This window comes from Elgaria multicarinata, chromosome 3 (assembly GCF_023053635.1).
Source record: "Elgaria multicarinata webbii isolate HBS135686 ecotype San Diego chromosome 3, rElgMul1.1.pri, whole genome shotgun sequence".
Lineage (NCBI taxonomy): Eukaryota > Metazoa > Chordata > Lepidosauria > Squamata > Anguidae > Elgaria > Elgaria multicarinata.
The window spans coordinates 163,986,204-164,011,615 of record NC_086173.1 but is presented as its reverse complement, the minus strand read 5'-3'; the positions used below and the strand labels follow the sequence as shown (position 1 = coordinate 164,011,615).

Genomic DNA, 25,412 nt, shown 5'->3' with positions numbered 1-25,412 from the left:
GAAGCTCGGAACGTCTTTTATGAGCTCCGGCTACTTCATCACCTACAGCCTCTCCCAGGCATGGATAGCTTGGCTACAGTGGTACAGGTGCTAGTACCCTCCAGACTGCAATTCACTCTATGTGCAGCTGCCCTTAAAAGCTTCAGGTAGTGCGTAACGTAGCTGCTTGACTGTTGTGCGGTGCTGCCCCCTTTCCAAATGTAATTCCTTTGCTGAGGGAACTGCACTTGCTGCCTATTTGCTACTGAGCCAGGTTTAAGGTTTTGGTACTAGTGCCTCTAAAGCCTTACACAACCTGTGACTAGAGCCAGTGTGGTGTAGTGGCTAAAGTGTTGGACGTGGTTTAGCCACGTGTTGTCTGAATGGGGCCATTGTGTTGTTTCCTGAAACCATGGTTATTTTAGGAAGCCTTCCTGAACTGTCCAGCCATGGTTTTGATCAGTATTCTTTTTTCCCCCCCCAAATAACTTTTAGTCCTTCCATGTTTTATCTTTTATTGTTCACTGCTCAAGGATTTATCTCAATGTTCACCGCTCAAGGATTTATCTCCATGTGGAGCATTATGTAAGTGTTGTAAATAAAATTAAAAATGGTGAATAAGTACGATACATCCGGTCTTAAGTAGGAATGGAATAGGGAACTGGATTGTCCCATTTTGCCTGATCAGTGCATTGCCACTTTAGCGCCTGTATCTGAGTGTCTGTGGTTCTCAGGTTCTGCCTTATTTAGCAAAAAATAAATAAAAAAAAAATTCTGTGTGCATTGGCCATAGCAACATCTCTTTAACAAAGATTTGCTTAAGTGGGCTAATCGTTGGGTGCATGCCCTAATGAAATACATTACCCACACCTATGGTCCCCTTTAAGCACCCGGTGGGGCGTCGCACTGAGAGAGTAACCAGCCTCTAAGGATGCCTCATATTCAGGGCCGGTGCCAGGCTGGATTGGGCTGAGTTACCATAGGGTGACCATATGAAAAGGAGGACAGGGCTCCTGTATCTTTAACGGTTGCATAGAAAAGGGAATTTCAGCAGGTGTCATTTGTAGGCACGCAGCACCTGGTGAAATTCCCTCTTCCTCATAACAGTGCAAGCTGCAGGAGTATAGCTAGAGTGATGAGATGCAAAAGAGGGCAGGGCTCCTGCAGCTTTCACTGTTGTGAGGAAGAGGGAGCTTCACCAGGTTCTCCATATATACAAATGACACCTGCTGAAATCCCCTTTTCTATGCAACTGTGAAAGATACAGTAGGCTGACCCTATGGAAAGGAGGGCAGGGCTCCTGTATCTTTAACAGTTGTATTGAAAAGGAAATTTCAGCAGGTGTCATTTGAATATATGGGGAACCTGGTGAAATTTCCTCTTCATCACAATGGTTAAAGCTGCAGGTGCCCTTTAAAGATTTACTCTTTTAAATCTGGTCACTCTAGTATAGCTCCTGCAGCTTTAACTGTTGTGATGAAGAGGGAATTTCACCAGGTTCTCCATGTATACAAATGACACCTGCTGAAATTCCCTTTTCTATGCAACTATTAAAGATACAGGAGCCCTGTCCTCCTTTCCATAGGGTCACCTTAGAGTTGCCTATTTCCATCCTCCTCCCAGTGTCTCCCGCCTAAGGGTTAAAAGAACTGAGTTCTGTTTCCTAGAGAGGCAGGAAGTTCCACATTTTTTGGAAGAAGCGGTGGAGAGGAGGCCGTTGGAAACGGCCCCCGGCCTTTGTGATCCGGGAAGAGAAATCGGCCTGGTGAGGTTTGAGGAGAGGGAGGCAGGCAGTGGGCGGGCAAAGGCATGGAAGGTATTGTGGGTCGGGGGAGGCTTGTTGCAGAGGAACTTGCTTGGTGTGGGGCTTGGTGTGGTGTGAGTCTCTCTTCTTAGGGCTTTGTTTCCAGACCCCTGATCATCCTAGTTGCCCTCCTCTGAACGCACTCGATGGCCTTGTAGGCCCCTTCCAACTCTGCTATTCTATGATTCTATGGGATGGGTGATGGAGAACAGAGAAAGGCCTGGTTCAGACAACACGCTAAACCAGTAGTTCCCAAACTTTTTCAGGTCACCGCCCCCTTGGTTCCACAAACTCATGCCCAGTGCCTCTTACCCTACACTATAAAAATCATTATTCAGAATAGTGGTTTTCAACGACCCACTAAGGAAGATAACAATAAAATTCAAAACAGTAACAATGAATTGAATATTCAGGTGGGATATAAATGCAATAATCTATATCTATCTATCTTCTTCTATCTATCTATCATTCTATCTATCTTCTATCTATATAAATAAAAATGTAAATGTTCGTTTGTTCAAAATCTAAAATCTCCGAAAGTTCTTCACCGATTGCTTTGAAATTTTGACACAACGTTGCATTCGAATACGCGCACGTTTTTATATACCTACTATTATATAGATGTCACACCTGTGACAGGTAAAAACATCCTTTTTTTGAAAAACAGCGCCATCTGTTGGACGTAAAAGCATCACATGCTATACTAAATATTTTACGATTCCATTTCAATGTTTCTGATTTTCTGCGTTTGAATTGAAATATTTCGTTAGTATTTTTTTCTTTGTTTTTTAGTTCGTCTTTCTTCCTTTTTTAATGTTTTGCAATTTTATATGTTTTTGTTATAATTTTCTTTCTTCTTTTTCAGTGCAATCAATCTGCTTTAGTTCATCCAAATAATGCCTCGCAGAAGATCAAACTTAGGTCGTCGTACTCGCAGAGCGGAAGCAGTGCGACGAGTAATTGCAAATCAGACTGAGGAAGAACGGGCATCAGCGAACGAGCGAAACAGACAGAGAATGGCTCAAATACGTGCTGAGGAAGCAGCTGAGCAACGTGCAGCCAGACTTGAGGATGCACGGTTGCGAGCACGGCGATCGCGTTCTGCAGCTTCACATCGGCTTCGTTCTCAACAGAATGAACGCGACAGGCTGAGAGTGGCTGAAAGACGTCAACGAGAAACAGCAGATCAGCGTCAAACACGACTCCGTCAAAGAACTCACACCGGGGAGAAACCGTTTAAATGCTTGGAGTGTGGAAAGGGCTTCAGTGTGAGGGTGCAGGCTTTGTTACATCAAAGAATTCACACCGGGGAGAAACCATTTAAATGCTTGGAGTGTGGAAAGGGCTTCAGTGTGAGGGAGCAGGCTTTGTTACATCAAAGAACTCACACAGGGGAGAAACCATTTAAATGTTTGGAGTGTGGAAAGAGATTCTCCCACAGCAGTGCCCTTCATCGCCATGAAATCACTCACACAGGGAAACAAGCTTTTAACTGCGTGGTATGTGGAAAGTGCTTCAGTCATAGGTCATCCTTTATTTCACACTTGAGAAGACCTCACAGAGAGACCTCTTCGGAGAACGGAGAGTCTGATACCTCAGAGGAATCTTCTCTTGCTGCAGATCTTGGGCAAGACGAGGAGTCCTGTGACAGTGACGCTTCATCTGAGGTTCCCAGCAAACCATTCAACCCTGTTCCAAGCCAAGCCATGATTCCAAATTCCTCTCCCACCATCCACAGCTCACCAGAGCACAGTTCACAGTGTATCACATGGGATGCTCAGAGCCATGGTGGCAGTGCCTACCTGACTCCCAGAGTACCCTTTCGCCCAGGAAATACACATGAGTAAGGTCCTACTCAGGAGGAAGGTTGTATTTATGAGACAGACTCCAATGTACCTACAGAACCAGGGTCAGCTAGAATATATGCTGTCCGTGTTCCCCAGATTTTTCTTTGATTAACAGCTCCCATAGAGCTACTTGTCTCCATTTACAGGTACAAAACAGGAAAAACTATTTAAGTGTCTGGAGTATAAAAGGAGCTTGAGACAGAGTGCATGTCTTACTTTATATCAAAGAAGCCTCAGAGTACAAATGATTTAGAGTACACCCCTGGACCCTGATAAATGTTCTCTAGAGTGTTGAGTGATCTTCTAGCACAATGTGGAAGGTGACACTGTGGGCTGTAGAAGAAAGGGGGAAATTTGCAATAAAAAACATGTATCTCACACACATACACTGCTTTCCACTTACAGAAGTCTCTAATATACTAATGGGGATACCTGGAGAATATGGAGATATATGGGGGTAGGTACTAGTCAAACCGTAGACTAGTCAAACCCTGGTCGCTGGTACACCTAGGGGTGACCACATTACACCTCTTTTAAAATCTCTTCACTGGCTGCTGATTAGTTTCTGGGCGAAGTATAAAGTGTTGGTTATGACCTTTAAAGCCCTACATGGTTTGGGTCCAGGCTACCTGCGGGATCGCCTTCTCCTGTACAATCCGCCCCGCACACTCAGGTCCTCTGGGAAGAATTTACTCCAGCCAACAAAAACTCAGCTGACAACTGTCACCCAGAGGACCTTCTCTTCTGCTGCTCCCAGGCTGTGGAATGGCCTGCTGGAGGAGATTCGTCAACTTAATAGTCTTTTGGCATTTAATATCCTTGAAAAAGATGCAGCTTCTGATTAAAGATGGTGAGTTGGCTTTCTGGGTCTTGTTTATATCTTTGGGCCTGTTTGTTGATGTACACTAAATGCTGGTCTTTTCACTTATATCTGATTTCCGCCTTGGTCAGTTTTAGAACAATCTTCTAATGTTGATCCTCCCTCTAAATGGATGGCGTTAGGTTCTCACCCGAAATGGATAGGGTTCCTCTCACAGTTATAGCTATTAGATACCGTGTGTCATATCACATCAGGGCCATTACATTTTTTTTAATGGTTTTTATTATTGTATGATTCTGGTTACAAGGGTCAACTAATGTATCGCATATATACATTCAGAGTCAGTGCAGATATATATACTTCATTACTAAATTATACAAATTTATACAAGCCTGGGTAAAATATTTAACATTGATTAGTTAATTTGATTTCATTTAAATTCCATTCAGTACAATTCCACTTAGGCCATCACGAGACTAATTCTCTTTACCCTTCCACCTATGGGGGTGTTTGTGGCGTTACACCCCACAAGTCAGTTCCCAAATGTACTGTCTCTGCAGAGGCCACCAGTGAGGGAGGAAGCAGCAGCCAGGCACCTCTCCACCGTGCCTGGGTCCAGCTCCAGCTGAAGCCCCCTCCCTCCTGCTGTCAACTGTAACTGCTGAACTTTGCAACTAAGATTGTAGTGCCTGAATTTGCTTTCCTTTCCCCCCTCCTCCTCCCTCCCAATCCCCTTTCCTTTTGTGTCATGTCTTTTAGATTGTAAGCCTGTGGGCAGGGACTGTCAAGAAATACTTTTGTAAGCTGCCGTGAGAGCCTTTTTTGGCTGAATGGCGGCATAAAAATCCTTAAACAAACAAATAAATAAATAAATGTCTGCAGTTTGGAACCCGGTGAGGCTGTGTGAGTGCTGCCTAGACTCATTGATGGGGTGGATGAAGGCTGTTAAACACAAGCTAAATCTTGGTGAAGCAGATGCCCTGTGGGTAAGTGGTTCCTGACTCTAGGAAACAGGGTCATAGCTTGATAAGACCATCAGAAGTGCCCTGCTGGATCAGACCAAGGGTCCATCATAGAATAGTAGAGTTGGAAGGGTCCTACAAGGCCATCAAGTCCAACCCCCTGCTCAACGCAGGAATCCACCTTAAAGCATCCCTGACAGATGGTTGTCCAGCTGCCTCTTGAAGGCCTCTACTGTGGGAGAGCCCACAATCTCCCATCTCGTCCAGCACTCTGTTCACACAGTGGCCAACCAGCCATGGGCCAGGGACCATGGCGCTGCACTCCCTTTGAATGATCAGGTTCGTAGTCTAGGGGTACTCCTAGACCTATGACTACCGCCCAGAGGCCATGATGGTTATTGAAGCTCAGAACGTCTTTTATGAACTCCGGCTGCTTCATCACCTACAGCCTCTCCCAGGCATGGATAGCTTGGCTACAGTGGTACAGGTGCTAGTACCCTCCAGACTGCAATTCACTCTATGTGCGGCTGCCCTTAAAAGCTTCAGGTAGTGCGTAACATAGCTGCTTGACTGTTGTGTGGTGCTGCCCCTTTTCCACATGTAATTCCTTTGCTGAGGGAATTGCACTTGCTGCCTATTTGCTACTGAGCCAGGTTTAAGGTTTTGGTACTAGTGCCTCTAAAGCCTTACACAACCTGTGACTAGAGCCAGTGTGGTGTAGTGGCTAAAGTGTTGGACTGGGAGTTGGGAGATCCGGGTTGTAGTCCCCCCTCGGCCACGGAAAACCCACTGGGTGACTTTGGGCCAGTCACAGACTCTCAGCCCAACCTACCTCACAGGGTTGTTGTTGTGAGGATAAAATGAAGAGGAGGAGGATTATGTACGCCGCCTTGGGTTCCTTGGAGGAAAAAAAGCGGGATATAAATGCAATAATACATACATACATGCACCTGAGAGAGCCTCTTCTCCCCTATCAACCTGCCCTGTCGCCGAGAACATCAAAGGGCATGCTCGTGGTGGTTCCACATGGACCTATGGCCAGATTGGAATCCGTCCACAGATGAGCCTTCAGTGTGGTAGCCCACGTTCTGTGGAACTCTCTACCACTGGAGGTTAGGCGGGTGCCAACTCTGCAATGCATTCCTTTAACCATTTTGTAGTTATGGAGCATGGTTTAGCCGCGTGTTGTCTGAATGGGGCCATTGTGTTGTTTCCTGAAAACATCCTTATTTTAGGAAGCATTCCTGAACTGTCCAGCCATGGTTTTGATCAGTATTCTTCCCCCCACCCCCAAATAACTTTTAGTCCTTCCATGTTTTATCTTTTATTGTTCACTGCTCAAGGATTTATCTCAATGTTCACCGCTCAATGGTTTATCTCCATGTCGAGCATTATGTAAGTGTTGTAAATAAAATAAAATTAAAAATGGTGAATAAGTACGATACATCCGGTCTTAAGTAGGAATGGAATAGGGAACTGGATTGTCCCATTTTGTCTGGTCAGTGCATTGCTACTTTAGCGCCTGTATCTGAGTGTCTGTGGATTTCAGGTTCTGCCTTATTTAGCACCAAAAAAAAAAAAAAACCCCACCATGCATTGGTGGTTTCTATGCATTGGCCATAGCAGCATCTCTTTAATAAAGATTTGCTTAAGTGGGCTAATCGTAGGGTGCACGCCCTAATGAAATACACTACCCACACCTATGGTCCCCTTTAAGCACCCGGTGGGGCAAGTCGCACTGAGAGAGTAACCAGCCTCTAAGGATGCCTCATATTCAGGGCCGGTGCCAGGCTTTTTTGTGCCCTAGGCAAGGTGAACTACTTTCACCCCCACCCCACCCCCCAGCATACCCCCCACCCCAGGTGGGCGGAGACAGGTGTTACCTTTGGGCTGGGCGGGACGCTGTGGTGGGACAGGCGGGCGGGCAGCTCCACGTTCTGACGTCTGGCATGCCCGGAAGTTAGAACGTGGAGCCGTCCACCCACCCCACGCCCCCAGCATCCCGGCTTGGTTTTGGCTGGGCAGGCACCCAGCTGAAGCCAAGCCAGGGACGCTGGGGTGGGGGGCGGAAGGGCGGCTTTGGAACGGCGCACCCGGAAGCTGCCCTCGCTCAGCCAGAACAGCTCTGGGAGTTGGAGGGCAACTTCCGGGTGCGGCGTTCGGCGCCCCTCTTAGCTTGGCGCTCTAGGCTGCTGCCTGACTGGCGTCTATGGCAGCGTCAGCTGTGCTCATATTCACAGGGTTGTTGTGAATATTGATCAGGGGGGTGGCAGAAGCCATCACATCTGCCTAGTCCAACACATCTGGCTGGCTGGATTGGGCTGAGTTACCATAGGGTGACCAGATGAAAAGGAGGACAGGGCTCCTGTATCTTTAACGGTTGCATAGAAAAGGGAATTTCAGCAGGTGTCATTTGTAGGCACGCAGCACCTGGTGAAATTCCCTCTTCGTCATAACTGCAAGCTGCAGGAGTATAGCTAGAGTGATGAGATACAAAAGAGGGCAGGGCTCCTGCAGCTTTCACTGTTGTGAGGAAGAGGGAGCTTCACCAGGTTCTCCATATATACAAATGACACCTGCTGAAATTCCCTTTTCTATACAACTGTGAAAGATACAGGAGCCCAGTCCTCCTTTCCATAGGGTCACCCTACAGTTGCCTATTTCCATCCTCCTCCCAGCGTTCGCTGGGATCAAAGGTTCTCTCTGCGTCTCTGTCTCTCGCCTAAGGGTTAAAAGAACTGAGTTCTAGTTCCTAGAGAGACAGGAAGTTCCACATTTTTTGGAAGAAGTGGTGGAGAGGAGGCCGTCGAAAACGGCCCCCGGCCTTTGTGATCCGGGAAGAGAAATCGGCCTGGTGAGGTTTGGGGAGAGGGAGGCAGGCAGTGGGCGGGCAAAGGCATGGAAGGTATTGTGGGTCGGGGGAGGCTTGTTGCAGAGGAACTAGACTTGCTTGGTGTGGGGCTGGGGGGGGGGAGAAGAGGACAGGACCCCCGGGAAGGAGGAGATCCCTACACCGCAGGCTAATCCCAACCTGTCGCCTCTCCCTATACGTTTTACTACAACACCCATAATGCCCAGCCAACACGGCCAATGGGATTTGTAGGCCAATTTATGTGGAGGGTGCCAGGTTGGGGGAGGCGGCTGTACCCCTAGGTTGGGTGTATTAACTCACATCAGTGCAGTCAGTTTTTAAAAAGAACATAAGATAAGGAAACCATATGAAAAGGAGGACAGGGCTCCCGTATCTTTTAACATTTGCATAGAAAAGGGAATTTCATAGAATCATAGAATAGCAGAGTTGGAAGGAGCCTGCAAGGCCATCAAGTCCTACCCCCCAACCCCTGCTCAATGCAGGAATCCACCCTAAAGCATCCCTGACAGATGGTTGTCCAGCTGCCTCTTGAAGGCCTCTAGTGTGGGAGAGCCCACAACCTCCCTAGGTCACTGGTTCCATTGTCGTAGTGCTCTAACAGTCAGGAAGTTTTTCCTGCTGTCCAGCTGGAATCTGGCTTCCTTTAACTTGAGCCCGTTATTCCATGTCCTGCACGCTGGGAGGATCAAGAAGAGATCCTGGCCCTCCTCTGTGTGACAACCTTTTAAGTATTTGAAGAGTGCTATCATGTCTCAGCGGGTGTCATTTGTATATATGGAGAACCTGGTGAAATTCCCTCTTCATCACAACAGTTAAAGCTGCAGGAGCCCTGCCCTCTTAAATCTGGTCACTCTAGTACAGCTCCTGCAGCTTTAACTGCTGTGATGAAGAGGGAATTGCACCAGGTTCTCCATATATACAAATGACACCTGCTGAAATTCCCTTTTCTATGCAACTGTGAAAGATACAGGAGCCCTGTCCTTTTCATATGGTCACCCTACATAAGCAGAGCCCTGTTGAGAGCCAGTGTGGTGTAGTGGCTAAAGTGTCGGACTGGGAGTCGGGAGATCCGGGTTCTAGTCCCCACTCGGCCATGGAAACCCACTAGGTGACTCTGGGCTAGTCACAGACTTTCAGCCCAACCTACTTCACAGGGTTGTTGTTGTGAGGATAACATGGAGAGGAGGATTATGTATGCCACCTTGGGTTCCTTGCAGGAAAAAAGGCGGGATATAAATGCAATAATAAATATATTGTGAGCATGGGTACCAGCTTGTAGGGGCAACAGGGTGCAACTGCTTCCACCCCCACCCCAGATTCCAGTCATATAATTTTTTCTGAGAGTTGCAACTCATGCTGCAACTGCCCCATTTGTCACTCCTTTAAGTCTCCAGCCATATGGGCAAGGCTCAGGACAGGACAGGAAGTCAGTAAATTATTTTATCTATTTATTTATTTATTACATTTTTATCCCGCCTTTTTTCCTCCAAGGAACCCAAGGCAGCATACATAACCTCCCTTCCTCTCCATTTTATCCTCACAACAACAACCTTGTGAGGTAGGATGGTCTGAGAGTCTGTGACTGGCCCGAAGTCACCCAGTGGGTTTCCATGGCCGAGTGGGGACTAGAACCTGGATCTCCCGACTCCCAGTCCGACACTCTAGCCAGTACACTGCACTGGCCCTCATTAAATATGGGAGTAGCAGGCAGTAGTGTGACCAGGCCTTGTAGGTCCCTTCCAGCTCTGCTATTCTATGATTCTGAGAGTGGCAACAGTGCCTCCTGCTGGCTGTCTCTATTCTCCACTTTCATGCAACCCAGGTCAGGCAAGGCCATCATAGAATAGCAGAGTTGGAAGGGGCCTACAAGGCCATCGAGTCCAACCCCCTGCTCAGTGCAGGAATCCACCCTAAAGCATCCCTGACAGATGGTTGTCCAGCTGCCTCTAGTGTGGGAGAGCCCACAACCTCCCTAGGTAATTGATTCCATTGTAATAAGCTATAACGATATAGAAATATACAAAATAAGCAGGAATTGGTGAGTTGAACAGGTATACACGGAAAACACACGTGCCAGAAAACGACTATAACATAAAAGCATAATTTGAACACAAATGAGCAATGTTTTTACAGATGGACAAAGTTTTAAATCAGTGTAACATAATAGTGTAATTAGAAGAAAAGCAGGGTTTCTTTTTACAGATATGCAAAGGTTTTACAGGATCCAGATTCAGTCCTGTTTCGCCATGTTCAGCTTCTTCAGAAAAGCCACCTCTTATCTGTAAGAACTGAAAAACATACATAGTACAAAATGATATACATCCCCCATGTAAAGTTTCATAAATACTTGAAAACAGCATTAGATAAGGTTCAAGCCATTGCTGTTAGGAACTCATGGCCACTAATGAGCCAGTGTGGTGTAGTGGCTAGAGTGTCGGACTGGGAGTCGGGAGATCCGGGTTCTAGTCCCCACTCGGCCATGGAAACGCACTGGGTGACTTTGGGCCAGTCACAGACTCTCAGCCCAACCCACCTCACAAGGTTGTTGTTGTGAGGATAAAGTGAAGAGGAAATGTACGCTGCCTTGGGTTCCTTGGAGGAAAAAAGGCAAGATAGAAATGCAACAACAACAACAACAACAACAACAACAACAATAATAATAATAATAATAATAATGTGACACCGTGGAATTAAAGAAAAGTTGGACAGCCTCTCTGTCCTAGTATCTAATTAATTCTCCTTGAAGGAAATTTGGCTGAAAGACAAATAGAGTTTCAGAAACATGATAAGAGAGAGCTTCGGCTATTGGGCGGTATAAAAATGTAATAAATAAATAAATAAATAAAATTAAGAGTTTGGCTGCACGGTGCCCAGCTTGAAAATCCATTTGGCTTCCTTCCTTAAAAGAAGGTTGTCATGATTGTTCCAATTATATACTCGATTGATTACCAGAAACTTGAACTCATTGTAACTATGGGAGTTTTCAATAAAATGCTGTACTAATGGTGCAGCCAAGACCTGATGTTTTAGCTTTGAACGATGTTCTATTATGCGTGCTCTAATGCTATGCGAGGTTTTTCCCTTTATACAGTAGTACACAAGGACAAATAATAATATAGATGACCCATTTTGGGATGCAGTTCTAAAAATGATGTAACTTGCAAAGTCAGTGGTCAATTGGATGTTCAAAAGTATCGGTTTGCATAGATAATGCACACACAGTGCTTCCACTGCATTTTAAACGACCCTGAGTGGTACAGTCTGTAAAAAGAATGTCAGACTTAGGGTCCATCTAGTCCAACAGAAGTTCACACAGTGGCCAACCAACTGCCTACAGGAAACCGACAAGCAGGACATGAGTGCAACAGCACCCTCCCACCCATGTTCCCCAGCAACACAGAGAGACCCCTTTGGAGGAGGAGGAGGAGTCTGATACCTCATGTCATGTCTAACCCTACTGCCCCTGTTTTGGGAGAAGATGTTTCAGGTAATCAATCAGAATCAGATTCAGAACTAGAAGACGCAACGCCAGACACCAGCCAGCCTGTACCAGTGGGGGAGGAAGCTCTCACGGGCGATTCCCCAGCTGGAAGTCAGCCCTCTCCAGAGCTTATCTCCTCAAGGCCAAATCCTACACACTCGGTGGGAAGTGAGGTGTCTTCCGGAGGTGAACGTCCCGACAAGCTAGCTAATGCTAGGGTCCGCTGGAAGCTAAAACGCGTGAGAAAGTCCGTTCGATTACACTAGGAGTCCAGTGGGGGAGGAAGCTCTCACGGGCGATTCCCCAGCTGGGAGTCAGCCCTCTCCAGAGCTTATCTCCTCAAGGCCAAATCCTACACACTCGGTGGGAAGGGAGGTTTCTTCTGGAGGTGACCGTCCTGACAAGCTAGCTGGTGCTAGGGTCCGCCGGAAGCTCAAACGCATGGCATGGAAGGAAGGCGTGAGAAAATCAGTTTGATTATGGCAGAACCTGACTCCACACCAGGCGCTCTGAAGTTACGGGCGTTTGGGAAGTGGCTTCCTATTCGTCTTGAACAGACAATTGTCTTGCTTAGTTTGCATAGTTTTGCCTAGGGGGATGTTTCCAAGAGGTTAGACTCTATTCAGGTAGAAGAGACGTTTGTTGCTTAATAAAAGCTTTGTAGATTACTTAGCAAGCCTCATCATTTGCTTGCCTCCCATCGAAAGCAGGAGTGTTCTGAGAAACACACCTCAGAAGAATCCTCACCTACTGTAGACCTGGGGCAACATCAGGCATCACGTGACAGTGACACCTCATCTGAGGTTCTCAGCAAACCATTCAACCCTGTCACAAGCCCAGCCATGATTCCAGGTTCTGAGGGGTGGGATGATGATGATGATGATGATGATGATGATGATGATGATGATTTGTAACCCACCTGTTGCCCAATACTGGGCCTCAAGGCGCCCTTACAAAATTTAAAACATATACATTTTAAAACCTAGGAAAGGAAATATACAAAAATAAATAATAAATATACTACAATATTAAACATTTAAAATACACGACACTTTTACAAGTCCTTAGCGTAGATGGAGGCCCAGATTATTCGCCAAAGGCCTGCCGGAACAAAGAAGTTTTTGCCTGTCTCCTGAAGCACATCAGGGAGGGAGCCAGTCTAGCTTCCCTGGGAAGAGAGTTCCAGAGTACTGGAGCAGCCACCGAGAAGGCCCTCTCCCGCGTTCCCACCAGGCGTGCCTGTGAAGATGATGAGACTGAAAGAAGGGCTTCCCCAGAAGATCTCAAAGCATGGGCAGGCTCACAAGGGGGAATACGGTCTTCAGATAACCTGGACCTGAGCCATATAGGGAATATCAAACTGATTATCTGATTTGGAACTGCTGTTCTTCCTTGCACTCACGTTCTGTTTCTCTATTTCTTTCAGCTGAGGATGCATGGGAGAAAACAAATGAAAGAGCACATCGAGTGTCCAAGGAAAACGATAAAGAGACAGACATAGAAGAGAATTTTTGGGATCAGAATGGGATGGACAAGCTGGAAGGAAACCAAAGAAATAAAGAGAGGAATAAATCTGCGGATGGTGACCTCCATGCAATTATGGTACAACAAAAAACGCCTGAGGAAGAAAGAGAAAAGAAACACCCTGTGTGTGGAAAAAAGTTCACTTGTAAATCAACCCTGGATGAACATTGTACAACCCGCACAGCAAAGAAACGATTCAAATGCCTTGAGTGTGGGAAGAGTTTTGGGCAGAGTGCTGACCTTCTCGCTCATCAAAGAACGCACACAGGGGAGAAACCGTTTAATTGTCTGGAGTGTGGGAAAGCATTTAGCCAGAAGGGGGCACTTACTATCCATCAAAGAATCCACTCAGGGGAGAAACCATTTAAGTGCTTGGAATGTGGAAAGAGCTTTCGCCAGAAGGGTGCCGTCCAAGTGCATCAAAGAACGCATACAGGGGAGAAGCCATTTAAATGCTTGGAGTGTGGAAAAAGCTTCAACCAGAAGGAGTCCCTTTCCTTACATCAAAGAAGTCACACTGGAGAGAAACCATTTGAATGTTTCCAGTGTGGAAAGAACTTCAAGCACAAGAAAAGCTTTATTAGCCATCAGATAATTCACATAGAAGGGAACCCATTTAAATGCCTGGAGTGCGAAAAGAGCTTCACCTCAAAGGATGCCCTAGAGTCACATCAGAGAATTCACACAGGAGAGAAACCATTTGAATGTTTGCAGTGTGGAAGGAGGTTTGTTCACAGTCAAAACCTTGCTCGCCATCAGATAATTCACAGAGAAGACAACCCATTTACATGTCCGGAGTGTGGAAAGAGTTTCAGCCGGAAGCATGACCTTGGTTCACACCAAAGAATTCACACAGGAGAGAAACTATTTGAATGCTTACAGTGTGGAGAGAGCTTCATTCACAGGCAAAGTCTCATTAGTCATCAAACCACTCACTCAGGGGAGAAACCATTTAAATGCCTTGAATGCGGAAAGAGCTTCAGGCTGAAGGGTTCCTTTACAGCGCATAAAATAATTCACATTGGGGGAAAAATATATAAGTGCCTGGAGTGTGGAAAGAGTTTCAAGTGGAAGTCTGCTCTTAATCGCCATCAAAGAACTCACACAGGGGAGAAGCCCTATCAATGCTTGGAGTGTGGAAAGAGATTCTGTGGGAGCAATGCCCTTAATTGCCATCAAAGAACTCACACAGGAGAGAAACCGTATCAATGTGTGGAGTGTGGGAAAAGCTTCAGCTTGAAAGAGACTCTGACTCTACATCAAACCACTCATACAGGGGAGAAACCATTTAAATGCTTGGAGTGTGGAAAGACTTTCAGTCGGAAGGCCTACCTTACTTTACATCAAAGAACTCACACAGGGCAGAAACCATTTAAATGCTTGGAGTGTGGGAAGAGATTCTGTCAGAGAAGTGCGCTGAACTGCCATCAAACCATTCACACAGGGGAAAAACCATTTGAATGCTTGGAGTGTGGAATGAGTTTCAGTCGGAAAGCATACCTTTCTTTACATCAAAGAACGCACACGGGGAAGAAGCCATTTAAATGCTTGGAGTGTGGGAAGGGCTTCAGTCGAAGAGAATCCCTTACTTCACATCAAAGAAGATGTCACACAGAGACCTCTTCAGAGGAGGAGGACTCCGATACTTCAGAACAACCCTCTCTTCCCGTAGACCTGGGGCAAGATGAGGGATCCTGTGATAGCGACGCCTCTTTGGAAGTTCCCAGAAAACAATTCAACCCTGTCACAAGACCATCCATGATTCCGAATTCTCCTCCCACCACCCACGGCTCACCAGAGCACCGATGGCAGTGCATCAGATGGGATACTCAAAGCCATGGGGGCAGTGACCACTTGACTCCCAGAATACCTTTTCGCCCAGGATATACACATGAGTAAGGACCTACTCAAGAGGAAGGGTCTACTTCCTGGCTGTTAGAGCAGTACAACAATGGAATCAGTTACCTAGGGGGATGTGGGCTCTCCCACACCAGAGGCTTTCAAGAGGCAGCTGGACAACCATCTGTCAGGGATGCTTTAGGGTGGATTCCTGCATTGAGCAGGGGGTTGGACTTGATGGCCTTATAGGCCCCTTCCAACTCTACTATTCTATGATTCTATGATTCTACTTATGAGGCAGACTCAGATGCAATTGCTGAACCAGGGCGAACTAAAATATACACATGCTTCCTGTTTCCTAGACTTTTTCCTGGTACTCCTGTAGGGCTATTAGTGCAAATGAAATAGTTTGCTTGGAAGAGAAATCATTTAAATGCACAGAACAGGGGTGGAGTATTTGGGGTTAAATTGGAGGGACTGTATGAATGTCTAGTGTATGTAAAGAAGTTGGAATGATTACTCATCAGAGACATTGGTTACTATGTTAATAATTCCCTGTTTCCATATTCTGTTTCATTTGATGGACATAATTTTGTTCCAAAAAAAGTGAAAACAATATATGGCCCATCTCCAGACTGTGTGCATTGACAGAAAGCTTTATGATTTCATATAGTAGGCTTCACTTTAACAGATTCTAACTTCCCTTTAAAGCATTCTGCAACACGTAGATCTGCTCCAGAGTGTTGGGTGATTTTCTAGCTCAGCGTGGGAGGCAATTCAGAGGTGGTGTAAAAGAATGGGGGAGTTTGCAAAAAAAAACCCACCACATCCCCACCCAACCTTCCGCTTAAGGAAGTCTCAAATGTGAGGGTCCCCAACCATTTTTGGCCTGTGGGTGCATTTGGAATCTTGACAAGGTGCCGTGGGCGCCAGTGACAAAATGGCCACTGTGTAGCGATCGCTACTCGGGAGCAGGGAGCATGGCTACTCAGAAAAGGCCAATGTGGGAGTGTGGGGGGTTGGGATCAAAACAGAAAGACTACAAGACTGAAAAATAATTCAAAGATGGATCAGACCGAGGGCATACTAAGTCCAGCATTCAATGTGAATGTGGATAGGGAGACATTTTTCTCCCTCTCTCAAAATACTAGAACCTGGGGTCATCCCATGAAGCTGATGGTTGGAAGATCCAGGACAAATAAAAGGAAGGACTTCTTCACACAGCGCATAGTTAAATTATGGAACTCACTACCACAGGATGTACTGATGGCCACCAATCTGGATGGCTTTAAAAGGGGGGGTATTATTATTATTATTATTATTATTATTATTATTATTATTATATTTATTTGTATCCTGCCTTTTGCCCAATGCTGGGCTCAAGGCGGCCTTACAAAGTTTAAAACATACATTGGTGGTGGGGGGGAACGACAAAACCATAAACGTTTAAAATACACAACAAAATTATAAGACATTAACATAGATGGAGGGCCAGATTATTCTCCAAAGGCCTGCTGGAACAAAAAAGTTTTAGCCTGCTTCTGAAAGCCCATCAAGGAGGGAGCCAGCCTAGCTTCCCCGGGAAGAGAGTTCCGGAGCACTGGAGCAGCCACCGAGGAGGCCCTCTCCCATGTTCCCACCAAGCGCGCCTGTGAAGATGGTGGGACTGAAAGAAGGGCTTCTCCAGAAGATCTCAAAGTACAGGCAGGCTCATAAGGGAGAATACAGTCTTTCAAATTACCTGGACCTGAGCCATATAGGGCTTTATAGGTCACAACTTGGGACCAGGATACTTGAGAAGGCCTTCTCCCCTACCAACCTGCCTGGTCACTGAGGTCATCCAAGGGCCTGCTCCTGGTGTTTCTGCATAGACCCATCCTCCAATTGGAGTCCACCAGGGGAAGAGCCTTCAGCGTGGTGGCCCCCCTCCTGTGGAATTCCCTGCCTCTGGAGATCAGGCAGGCTCCAACCTTGTACTCCTTTCGGCACCTCCTGAAAACATCTTTATTCCAAGAAGCCTTTCCTTAATATGCAGCCTTGAATCTCTGTTTTTGCTTCTTTTAAATTTTGTTTAAACTGTTTTATTCTGTTTTTATTTTCATTTTATCTTGTACACCACTCTGAAATTTTTCAGTTGGGAGCGGTATATAAATATTCTAAAATAAATAAATAAATAACCAGCACTTTGAATTGTGCCCGGAAACAGACTGGAAGCCAGTGGAGCTGTTTTAACAGGGGAGTTGTGTCCCCCCCTGTTTACTCTGTTCACATAGTGGCCAAACAGCTGTCGACCAGGGGCCAACAAAGTAGGACACGGTGCAACAGCACCCCCCCACCCATGTTCCCTAGCAACTGATGCACACAGGCTTACTGCGTTTGATACTAGAGATAGAATCATAGAATCATAGAATAGCAGAGTTGGAAGGGGCCTACAAGGCCATCGAGTCCAACCCCCTGCTCAATGCAGGAATCCACCCTAAAGCATCCCTGACAGAAGGCTGTCCAGCTGCCTCTTGAATAGATAGTGCTTAGCCATCAGTAGCCATGGATAGCCTTCTCCTCCTCCAGGAAATTATCCAACCCCCCTTTAACTCCACTTCTGAAATCTCTTCATTGGCTTCCAATTCACTTCAGAATCCAGTATAAACTTCTCCTGTTGACCTACAAAGCTTTTCACTGTCTAGCTCCTTCCTATCTTTCCTCTCTCATCTCACACTATTGCCCCGCTCCTGCTCTTCACTCCTCTGATGCGATGTTTCTCGCCTGCCCAAGGGTCTCTACTTCCCTTGCTCGGCTTCGTCCATTTTCTTCTGCTGCCCCTTATGCCTGGAACGCTCTTCCAAAACATTTGAGAACTACAAGTTCAACTGCAGCTTTTAAAGCTCAGCTAAAAACTTTTCTTTTTCCTAAAGCTTTTAAAACTTGATTTTGTTCTGACTTTATACTGTTAGTTTTACCCTACCCAGTGCCTGTTTACCCTACCCTGTACCTGTTTGCATTCTCTTCCCCTCCTTATTGTTTTATTATGATTTTATTAGAATGTAAGCCTATGCGGCAGGGTCTTGCTATTTACTGTTTTACTCTGTACAGAACCATGTACATTGATGGTGCTATATAATAAATAAATAAATAAATAATAATAATAATCCAAATTGGTGGCCATCACTACATCTTGTGGTAGTGAGTTCCATAGTTTAATCCAATCCAGAGCCTCAGCTGCAGTAATCGGAGCGCTCTCTTCACAGGCCTATCCCTGAGGAGTCCATTTCTCCTGAGGAGACCTTTTCTGCAGGCAAGCACAGGAGCCCTACTAGCCTGTCATTTGAGGTGAAGATGCTCTGGTGGGGGATCACAGTGCTCCTCCGCCTCCGCCTGAGAAGCAGAGTCCCTGTCTCCGGACAGGGATGGCTCTGCAACCATCTCCCTCGAGGGCTCAGGCTCCTGTGGTCCGATGGTGGTCCCTGGGCTTCTGGGGCCTCTTGCTCCACCTCTGAGTTGGACTCCTCAAGTAGGGGCACGACAGGAAGAGGCTAGGGCCAGATGAAGGCCAGCTGATGCCCTAAGCCCAGCCCAATAATGGTGCCCCTTTGGCCCTTCCATTGCTTAGCCGGCAAGACATTAAGACTCAATAAGTGCTGGAGGTGAAATAAGACATTAAAAACTCCATTTTCTTCAAGGCCATCCCCCACGCCAGGTTGAAATAATAAACAAGAATTCAATGACTGGTTGATTGGGTGTAATAAAATAAAGCACAAATAATAAAAATTTGCCGCTCTTAGAATATGCCGCTAGGCCCTTTCTATGAATCTGGAATTCCTTAAAATTAGATGGCTACAGCTATGGTACCTAGGGTGACCATATGAAAAGGAGGACAGGGCTCCTGTATCTTTAACAGTTGCATAAAAAAAGGGAATTTCAGCAGATGTCATTTGTATATATGGAGAACCTGGTGAAATTCCCTCTTCATCACAACAGTTAAAGTTGCAGGAGCTACACTAGAGTGACCAGATTTAAAAGAGGGCAGCTTTAACTGTTGTGATGAAGAGGGAATTTCACCAGGTTCTCCATATATACAACTAGCACCTGCTGAAATTCCCCCTTTCAATACAACTGTTAAAGATACAGGAGCCCTGTCCTCCTTTTCATATGGTCACCCTAATGGTACAGGCAGCTGGACAACCATCCGTCAGGGATGCGTTAAAGTGGATTCCTGCAATGAGCAGGGGGTTGGACTTGATGCCCTTAATGCCCCCTTCCAACTCTACTATTCTATTATTCCTTTGGTGCCCTAAGCACCATCTTAAAGGTTAATCCAGGGCTGGGAAGAGCCAGCAGAACCTACGTGATAACTTCCTTGAATGGAGAGAGTTTGATGGGAGGCAGCCCAGCTCCTGCCCCTCGGTCTTCCAAGGGTTAAAAGAACAGAGCCTTGGTTCCTAGAGTGGCAGGATGTTCCACAATTGGGGAGGGGGGAGGCACTCGGAACAGGGCGGGGGGGGTCCCTTTGCCGTCAAGAAAGGGAAATCGGCCTGGGGAGGTCTCCCTGCGAGGAGGGGGAAGCAGATCCGTGGAGGGGGACGGAGGGCAGAGAGGTAAGGGGGCTGCGTTGCGGGGGGGGGAGCAGCAATATTTTGGTTTGGGGGGAGGGGGAGGGAACAGCCCCCCCTCCAATTTACCATTCTGGATCATAGTGGGGGGGGGGGTTTCCATGTAGCCCAGTCGCCCAGTGGGGCCCAAAGGTTTGCACGGTGGCTGTTGCAGGATCCACTCAGAGATCTAGCTAGATTGGTGACAGAGGAGGTGGGGAGGGGGCTGGCTTGGTGCAGAGCAAAGGGTCTCGCTTGGAGGTTGTGGAGGGAGCAGAAAAAGCACTCAAAAGCGGCGCCTTGAGGGAGGAGGCCCGTGGGTGTGCAGCCTTCCAGGCCTTACTGGCTTCCGCTGCTATGGAATTTTGTATTTATTTATTTGTTGCACTTATATCCCGTCTTTTTCCTCCAAGGAGCGAATATAATCGTCCTCCTTTCCATTTTATCCTCACAACAACAACCCTGTGAGGTAGGCTGGGCTGAGAGAGGCTGTGACTGGCCCGAAGTCACCCAGTGGGTTTTTCCATGGCCGAGGGGAGACTAGAACCCAGATCTCCCGACTCCCAGTCTTAACACTTTAGCCACTATGCCACACTGGATTTTTTCTTTAATGACGACTAACGAGGATGTTGTTTTACCAGTATTGCTTTATTAATGTCTGCGTTTTTCTAAGAGATGGATCTCATTCAGGAGGAGAATGTTGCCGCATGTGTGTGATAGAGCAGTATGACAATGGAATCAGTTACCTAGGGAGGTTGTGGGCTCTCCCACCCTAGAGGCCTTCAAGAGGCAGCTGGACAACCATCTGTCAGGGATGCTGTAGGGTGGATTCCTGCATTGAGCAGGGGGTTGGACTCGATGGCCTTGTAGGTCCCTTCCAACCCTGCTGTTCTATGGTTCTATAAGGATGGCCTTTTCCCTCCCCTCCTCTCTTTTGGCTCCCAGTGTCCCTTGAGGCAGGGAGTGGGTTGCACTGGATCCAGGGTAAAGGGCGTGAAGGGGGCACAGGATTGGGGCAGAGAAAATAGTCCTGCTTTGTTCGGGTCCGCAGGGAAGGGGGTGCAGAAAGAATTTCTTTGGGGGTGGGTATACAGAAGGGACTCCTTGTAGTCTGTGGTTAGTGTATTCCTCCAGGCAGTTTAAAAGAACTCAGCAGACCCCAGTATTCAAACCAAACCTCTGAGGAATAAATCTACCCCGGGGTTACAGTGCAGGGTCAGTGGCTTTTGAGGTTGATTACTTTTCAGCCTGACCTCCCTCATTGAGGTCTGGTAAAGCAGAGAGGGAATAGCACTGTGAGCCATTCTGAAAAATGTAAAATAATAAATACTTTTTATTTATTTGGCAAGCCGTTATTTCTCGGGGAACATATTAGCATGAAGAGTCAACATTTGCCGACTGTTAACATTAGCAAATGTTGACAACTTCATGTAAAATGTGCAAATACTCCAGATTCAAGATCTATTTCCTGCAAGACAACCAGGTGAGACATAAAGTCCCCTTCAGTGTCCATGGTTGTATTTCTGTATTTTGGACATTTCCAAAATGAGTTTGGGATTCACCCCATTTGTATCTGTGGTGGCAGAGAAACAGTGGGTTCTTTGCTTTCCCAAAGACTTCTATCTCTGAAGAAATCTGTATGTTGAGTGGGTGGGTGGGGGAACATTGGTATATTAAATCATGTCAATACATTCTCTTTCTTAAAGACTCAGTGGTCAATTGGATGTTCATAAGTATCGGTTTGCATAGATAATGCACACACAGGACATCCACTGCATTTAAAATGACCCTGAGTTGTACGGTCTGTAAAAAGGGGCAGGTCAATGTCAGAATGACAGACCAAGGGTCCATCTAGTCCAGCACTCCGTTCACACAGTGGCCAATCAGCTGCCTACAGGAAACTCACAAGCAGGACATGAATGCAGCAGCACCCTCCCACCCATGTTCCCCAGCAACTGGTGCACACAGGCTTGCTGTCGTGAATACTGGAGGTAGCACACAACCATCAGGGCTAATAGCCATGGATAGCCTTCTCCTCCAGGAATTAATCCAACCCCCTTTTAAAGCCATCCAAATTGGTGGCCATCGCTACATGTTGTGGTAGTGAGTTCCATAATTTAACTAATCCAATCCAGAGCTCAGCTGCAGTAATCAGAGCTCTCTTTTCAGAGGCCTATCCCTGAGGAGTCACTTTCTTCTGAGGAGATCTTTTTGCAGGTGAGCACAGGAGGCCTACTAACCTGTTGCTTGAGGCAAGGATGCTCGTGGGGGCCCGGGGCTCCTCAGCCTCTGCCTGGAGCATGTTCAGAGGAGGGCAACCAGGATTATCAGAGGTCTGCAAACAAAGCCCTATGAAGAGAGACTGAAAGAACTGGGCATGTTTAGCCTGGAGAAGAGAAGATTGAGGGGAGACATGAGAGCACTCTTCAAATACTTAAAAGGTTGTCACACAGAGGAGAGCCAGGATCTCTTCTCAATCATCCCAGAGTGCAGGACACAGAATAACAGGCTCAAGTTACAGGAAGCCAGATTCTAGCTGGATATCAGGAAAAAATTCCTGATTGTTAGAGCAGTACGACAATGGAACCAGTTACCTAGGGAGGTTGTGGTCTCTCCCACACCAGAGGCCTTCAAGAGGCAGCTGGACAGCCATCTGTCAGGGATGCTTTAAAGTGGATTCCTGCAATGAGCAGGGGGTTGGACTCGATGGCCTTGTAGGCCCCTTCCAACTCTGCTATTCTATGATTCTATGAACCACCTCCCCTGAATTCCATAGTGTAACTCTGCGCTATGCGAAGAACAACTTCCTTTTATTTGTCCTGAATCTCCCACCATCAGCTACATGTAATGACGCCTTTGGGTTCTAGTATTATGAGAGAAGGAGATTCCTACTCCCTGCTTTCTATTCTTTAACCAGTTACTGAATATTCTAAAATAAGGGGTGCTTACTAAAAGATAGGAACTGCTACAAAACAAAATTAAAAGTCAAACCTGTGTTAGTTCTGCTGTGTTGTAAAGTGCCCTTGTACTGCTCTGCGTGTGGTCTTAGAGCTTTGGCTTCTGCAAAGTGCAGCATGGTGGCTGAGAGGTCAAGGTTTGGGGCACATCTTTCTTGATGGACAGGACAGCAAGAGATGTGAGCCTCTCATCCACCACGACAGACCGCAAGAACGTTATGATGAGCTTCAGTTTGGGAGAAGCTCTGCTCACCACTGGCAACTAACTGGAGGCGTCAGGCCCCCAGAAAGCAAGGGGTGGGGTGCTGCCTCAGTTCCTGTGTGTACCATAGGCCCCTGCCCTGACCAGACAGTCGTCACGAGAATTCTTAGCATTTTGTTTATAGTTCTCATAAAAGGAAGAAATGGTATATTTGATTGTAACACAACACTGAATCTCAACAAGTAATTGTGACATAAAGCAACTTCTCCCCAGACATGACTAAGTCAATATTTTACATGGTTGTGTATGAAACAGTATAGACGCTAATTTGAGGCATCAGCTTGCTGTACATAAGAACATATGGTGCTATATAAATAAATAAATAAATAAATAAATAATAACATAAGTGCCCTGAGGCTGGATCAGACCGAGGGTCCATCTAGTCCAGCACACTGTTCGCACAGTGGCCAAGCAGCCATCGGCCAGGGATGAACAAGCAGGACATGGTGCAACAGCACCCTCCCACCCATGTTCCCCAGCAACTGGTGCACACAGGCTTACTGCCTCGCATACCAGAGATAGCACACAACCATCAGGGCTAGTAGCCATGGATAGCCTTTGCCTCCAGGAATTAATCCAACCCCGTTTTGAAGCCATCCAGATTGGTGGCCATCACCACATCCTGTGGTAGTGAGTTCCATCATTTAACTCTGCGCTGTGTGAAGAAGTCCTTCATATTATTTGTCCTGGATCTCCCACCCATCAGCTTCATGGGATGACCCCTTTGGGTTCTAGTATTTTGAGAGAGGGAGAAAAAATGTCTCCCTGTCCACATTCTCCACACCTTGCGTAATTTTGTACACCTCTATCATGTCTCTCCTTAGCCTCCTTTTTTCTAAGCTAAACAATCCCAGTTGATGTAATCGTAGCCCTGAAGGATGAAAGGGAGGGCCTATTAGCGCGACCTGCAGCCCAACTGTTAGTGAGTCCAAACCCATCAAAGTAAGGAAAAAGCTTATGTCTGGGCAGCAACAGAAGTACATTTGGTCAGGCAGGCATGAGATTGTGCCAGGCCCAATATCCCCGGATACAGAGTTCGTTGTAAGGAAAGAAAGAACAGGGAAGGCTTCCAGGATGGATTCTGGGGCAGAGCAGGCAGCTTGTACTTGACAGAGGAAGAATTCCAGGCCTGCCGGGGAAAGAATCCAAGGAGTGAGTGAATGAACCGCACCTAAGGTTTTCAGGCAAGGTGCCACTGGAAAATAATTTTCTGTGACTGTTACCACAGGGAAGTTGTTGTTGTTATTATTATTATTATTATTATTATTATTATTATTATTATTATTATTATTATTTCCTGCCTTTTTCCCAGTACTGGGTGGTTCAAGGCGGTTTACAAGATTAAAACATGTACAATTAAAACCTATAAATAAAAATTACAACAGTTTAAATAGTATTAAACCTACAATAAAATTAAAAACATGGTGTGAGGCCAGGCCAGGCCTTAAGGGAGGAATCCTTCCTGAGGGAGGGGTGGAGAAGGCCAGTGACAGGTCACATCCCGAAGACCTGTGGGACTGAGCCCCAGGAAGCACAAAACAGCTCTGACAGAATTTGGAGATGACACTCAGGAGAAGAACAACTGGATCCCTATTACCAGATCCCCATGTAAGAAATAATAATGGAGCACACTTCTGAGTCCAGTGTAAGGTGGGGATGCAGGCAAGAATTCTCACATGTAGTCTGAGCATGGAATAATTCCCCCATGTGGCCCTCTGCTATTGTACACATATGCATACATCCTCATGGGAAGAGTTGCAGTACCCCAATATCACACCTGCACCCCTGGGTCTCATAAACCCCCTGGGTGACCCTGCAAAGCTGAACGTGTGTGTGTGTGTGTGTGTGTGTGTGTGTGTGTGTGTGTGTGTAGGTGTAGGGGTCACCAAAGGCACTCCTGGCTTGGGGAGCTATTTATCCTGGCTCAGAACTCAGGATTGAGAAAGTCTGCGCGAACTCTTGGCTTACCGAGAATATGGCCTTATAAAACTGAAGATTTAGAACCAGAGACAAGTAGAGTTGGAAGGGGCCTGTAAGGCCATCGAGTCCAACCCCCTGCTCAATGCAGGAATCCACCCTAAACATACTTGACAGATGGCTGTCCAGCTTCCTTTTGAAGGCCTCTAGTGTGGGAGGGCCCACAACCTCCCTAGGTAACATATTCCGTTGTCGTACTGCTCTACCAGTCAGGAAGTTTTTCCTGATGTCCAGCTGGAATCTGGCTTCCTTTAACTTGAGCCCGCTATTCCGTGTCCTGCACTCTGGGAGGATCGAGAAGAGATCCCGGCCCTCCTCTGTGACAACCTTTTAAGTATTTGAAGAGTGCTATCATGTCTCCCCTCAATCTTCTCTTCTCCAGGCTAAACATGCCCAGTTGTAAATATGCCCCTCTTCCTCTCCTGAATTTCAGTGCATGGATTTTGCAGCAGCCTTACTGAATCGAAATGAATTTGACCTTGGGAAGTGTTTTGATTTAATC

General features: G+C 46.6%; 2 protein-coding genes across 2 annotated transcripts in view; both read left to right on the top strand.

Annotated features, from left to right (window-relative positions):
• The first annotated feature begins 1,681 nt into the window (after window positions 1–1,681).
• Window positions 1,682–4,426, top strand: LOC134396449 (oocyte zinc finger protein XlCOF20-like). The gene is made up of 2 exons (XM_063122951.1): window positions 1,682–1,744; window positions 2,649–4,426. The coding sequence occupies exon 2, from the start codon at window positions 2,680–2,682 to the stop codon at window positions 3,628–3,630; it is 951 nt and encodes a 316-aa protein (XP_062979021.1). The 5' UTR covers window positions 1,682–1,744; window positions 2,649–2,679; the 3' UTR covers window positions 3,631–4,426.
• Window positions 4,427–8,222: 3,796 nt separating this feature from the next.
• The window catches only part of LOC134396485 (zinc finger protein 665-like), a 38,242-nt gene continuing 21,052 nt past the window's right edge, over window positions 8,223–25,412 (top strand). Inside the window, exons 1-2 of the mRNA XM_063123008.1 lie at window positions 8,223–8,266; window positions 13,192–14,893. Of these exons, the coding sequence (XP_062979078.1) occupies window positions 13,293–14,893 (1,601 nt within the window). The 5' untranslated portion in view covers window positions 8,223–8,266; window positions 13,192–13,292. The remainder of the gene's footprint in view (window positions 8,267–13,191; window positions 14,894–25,412) is intronic.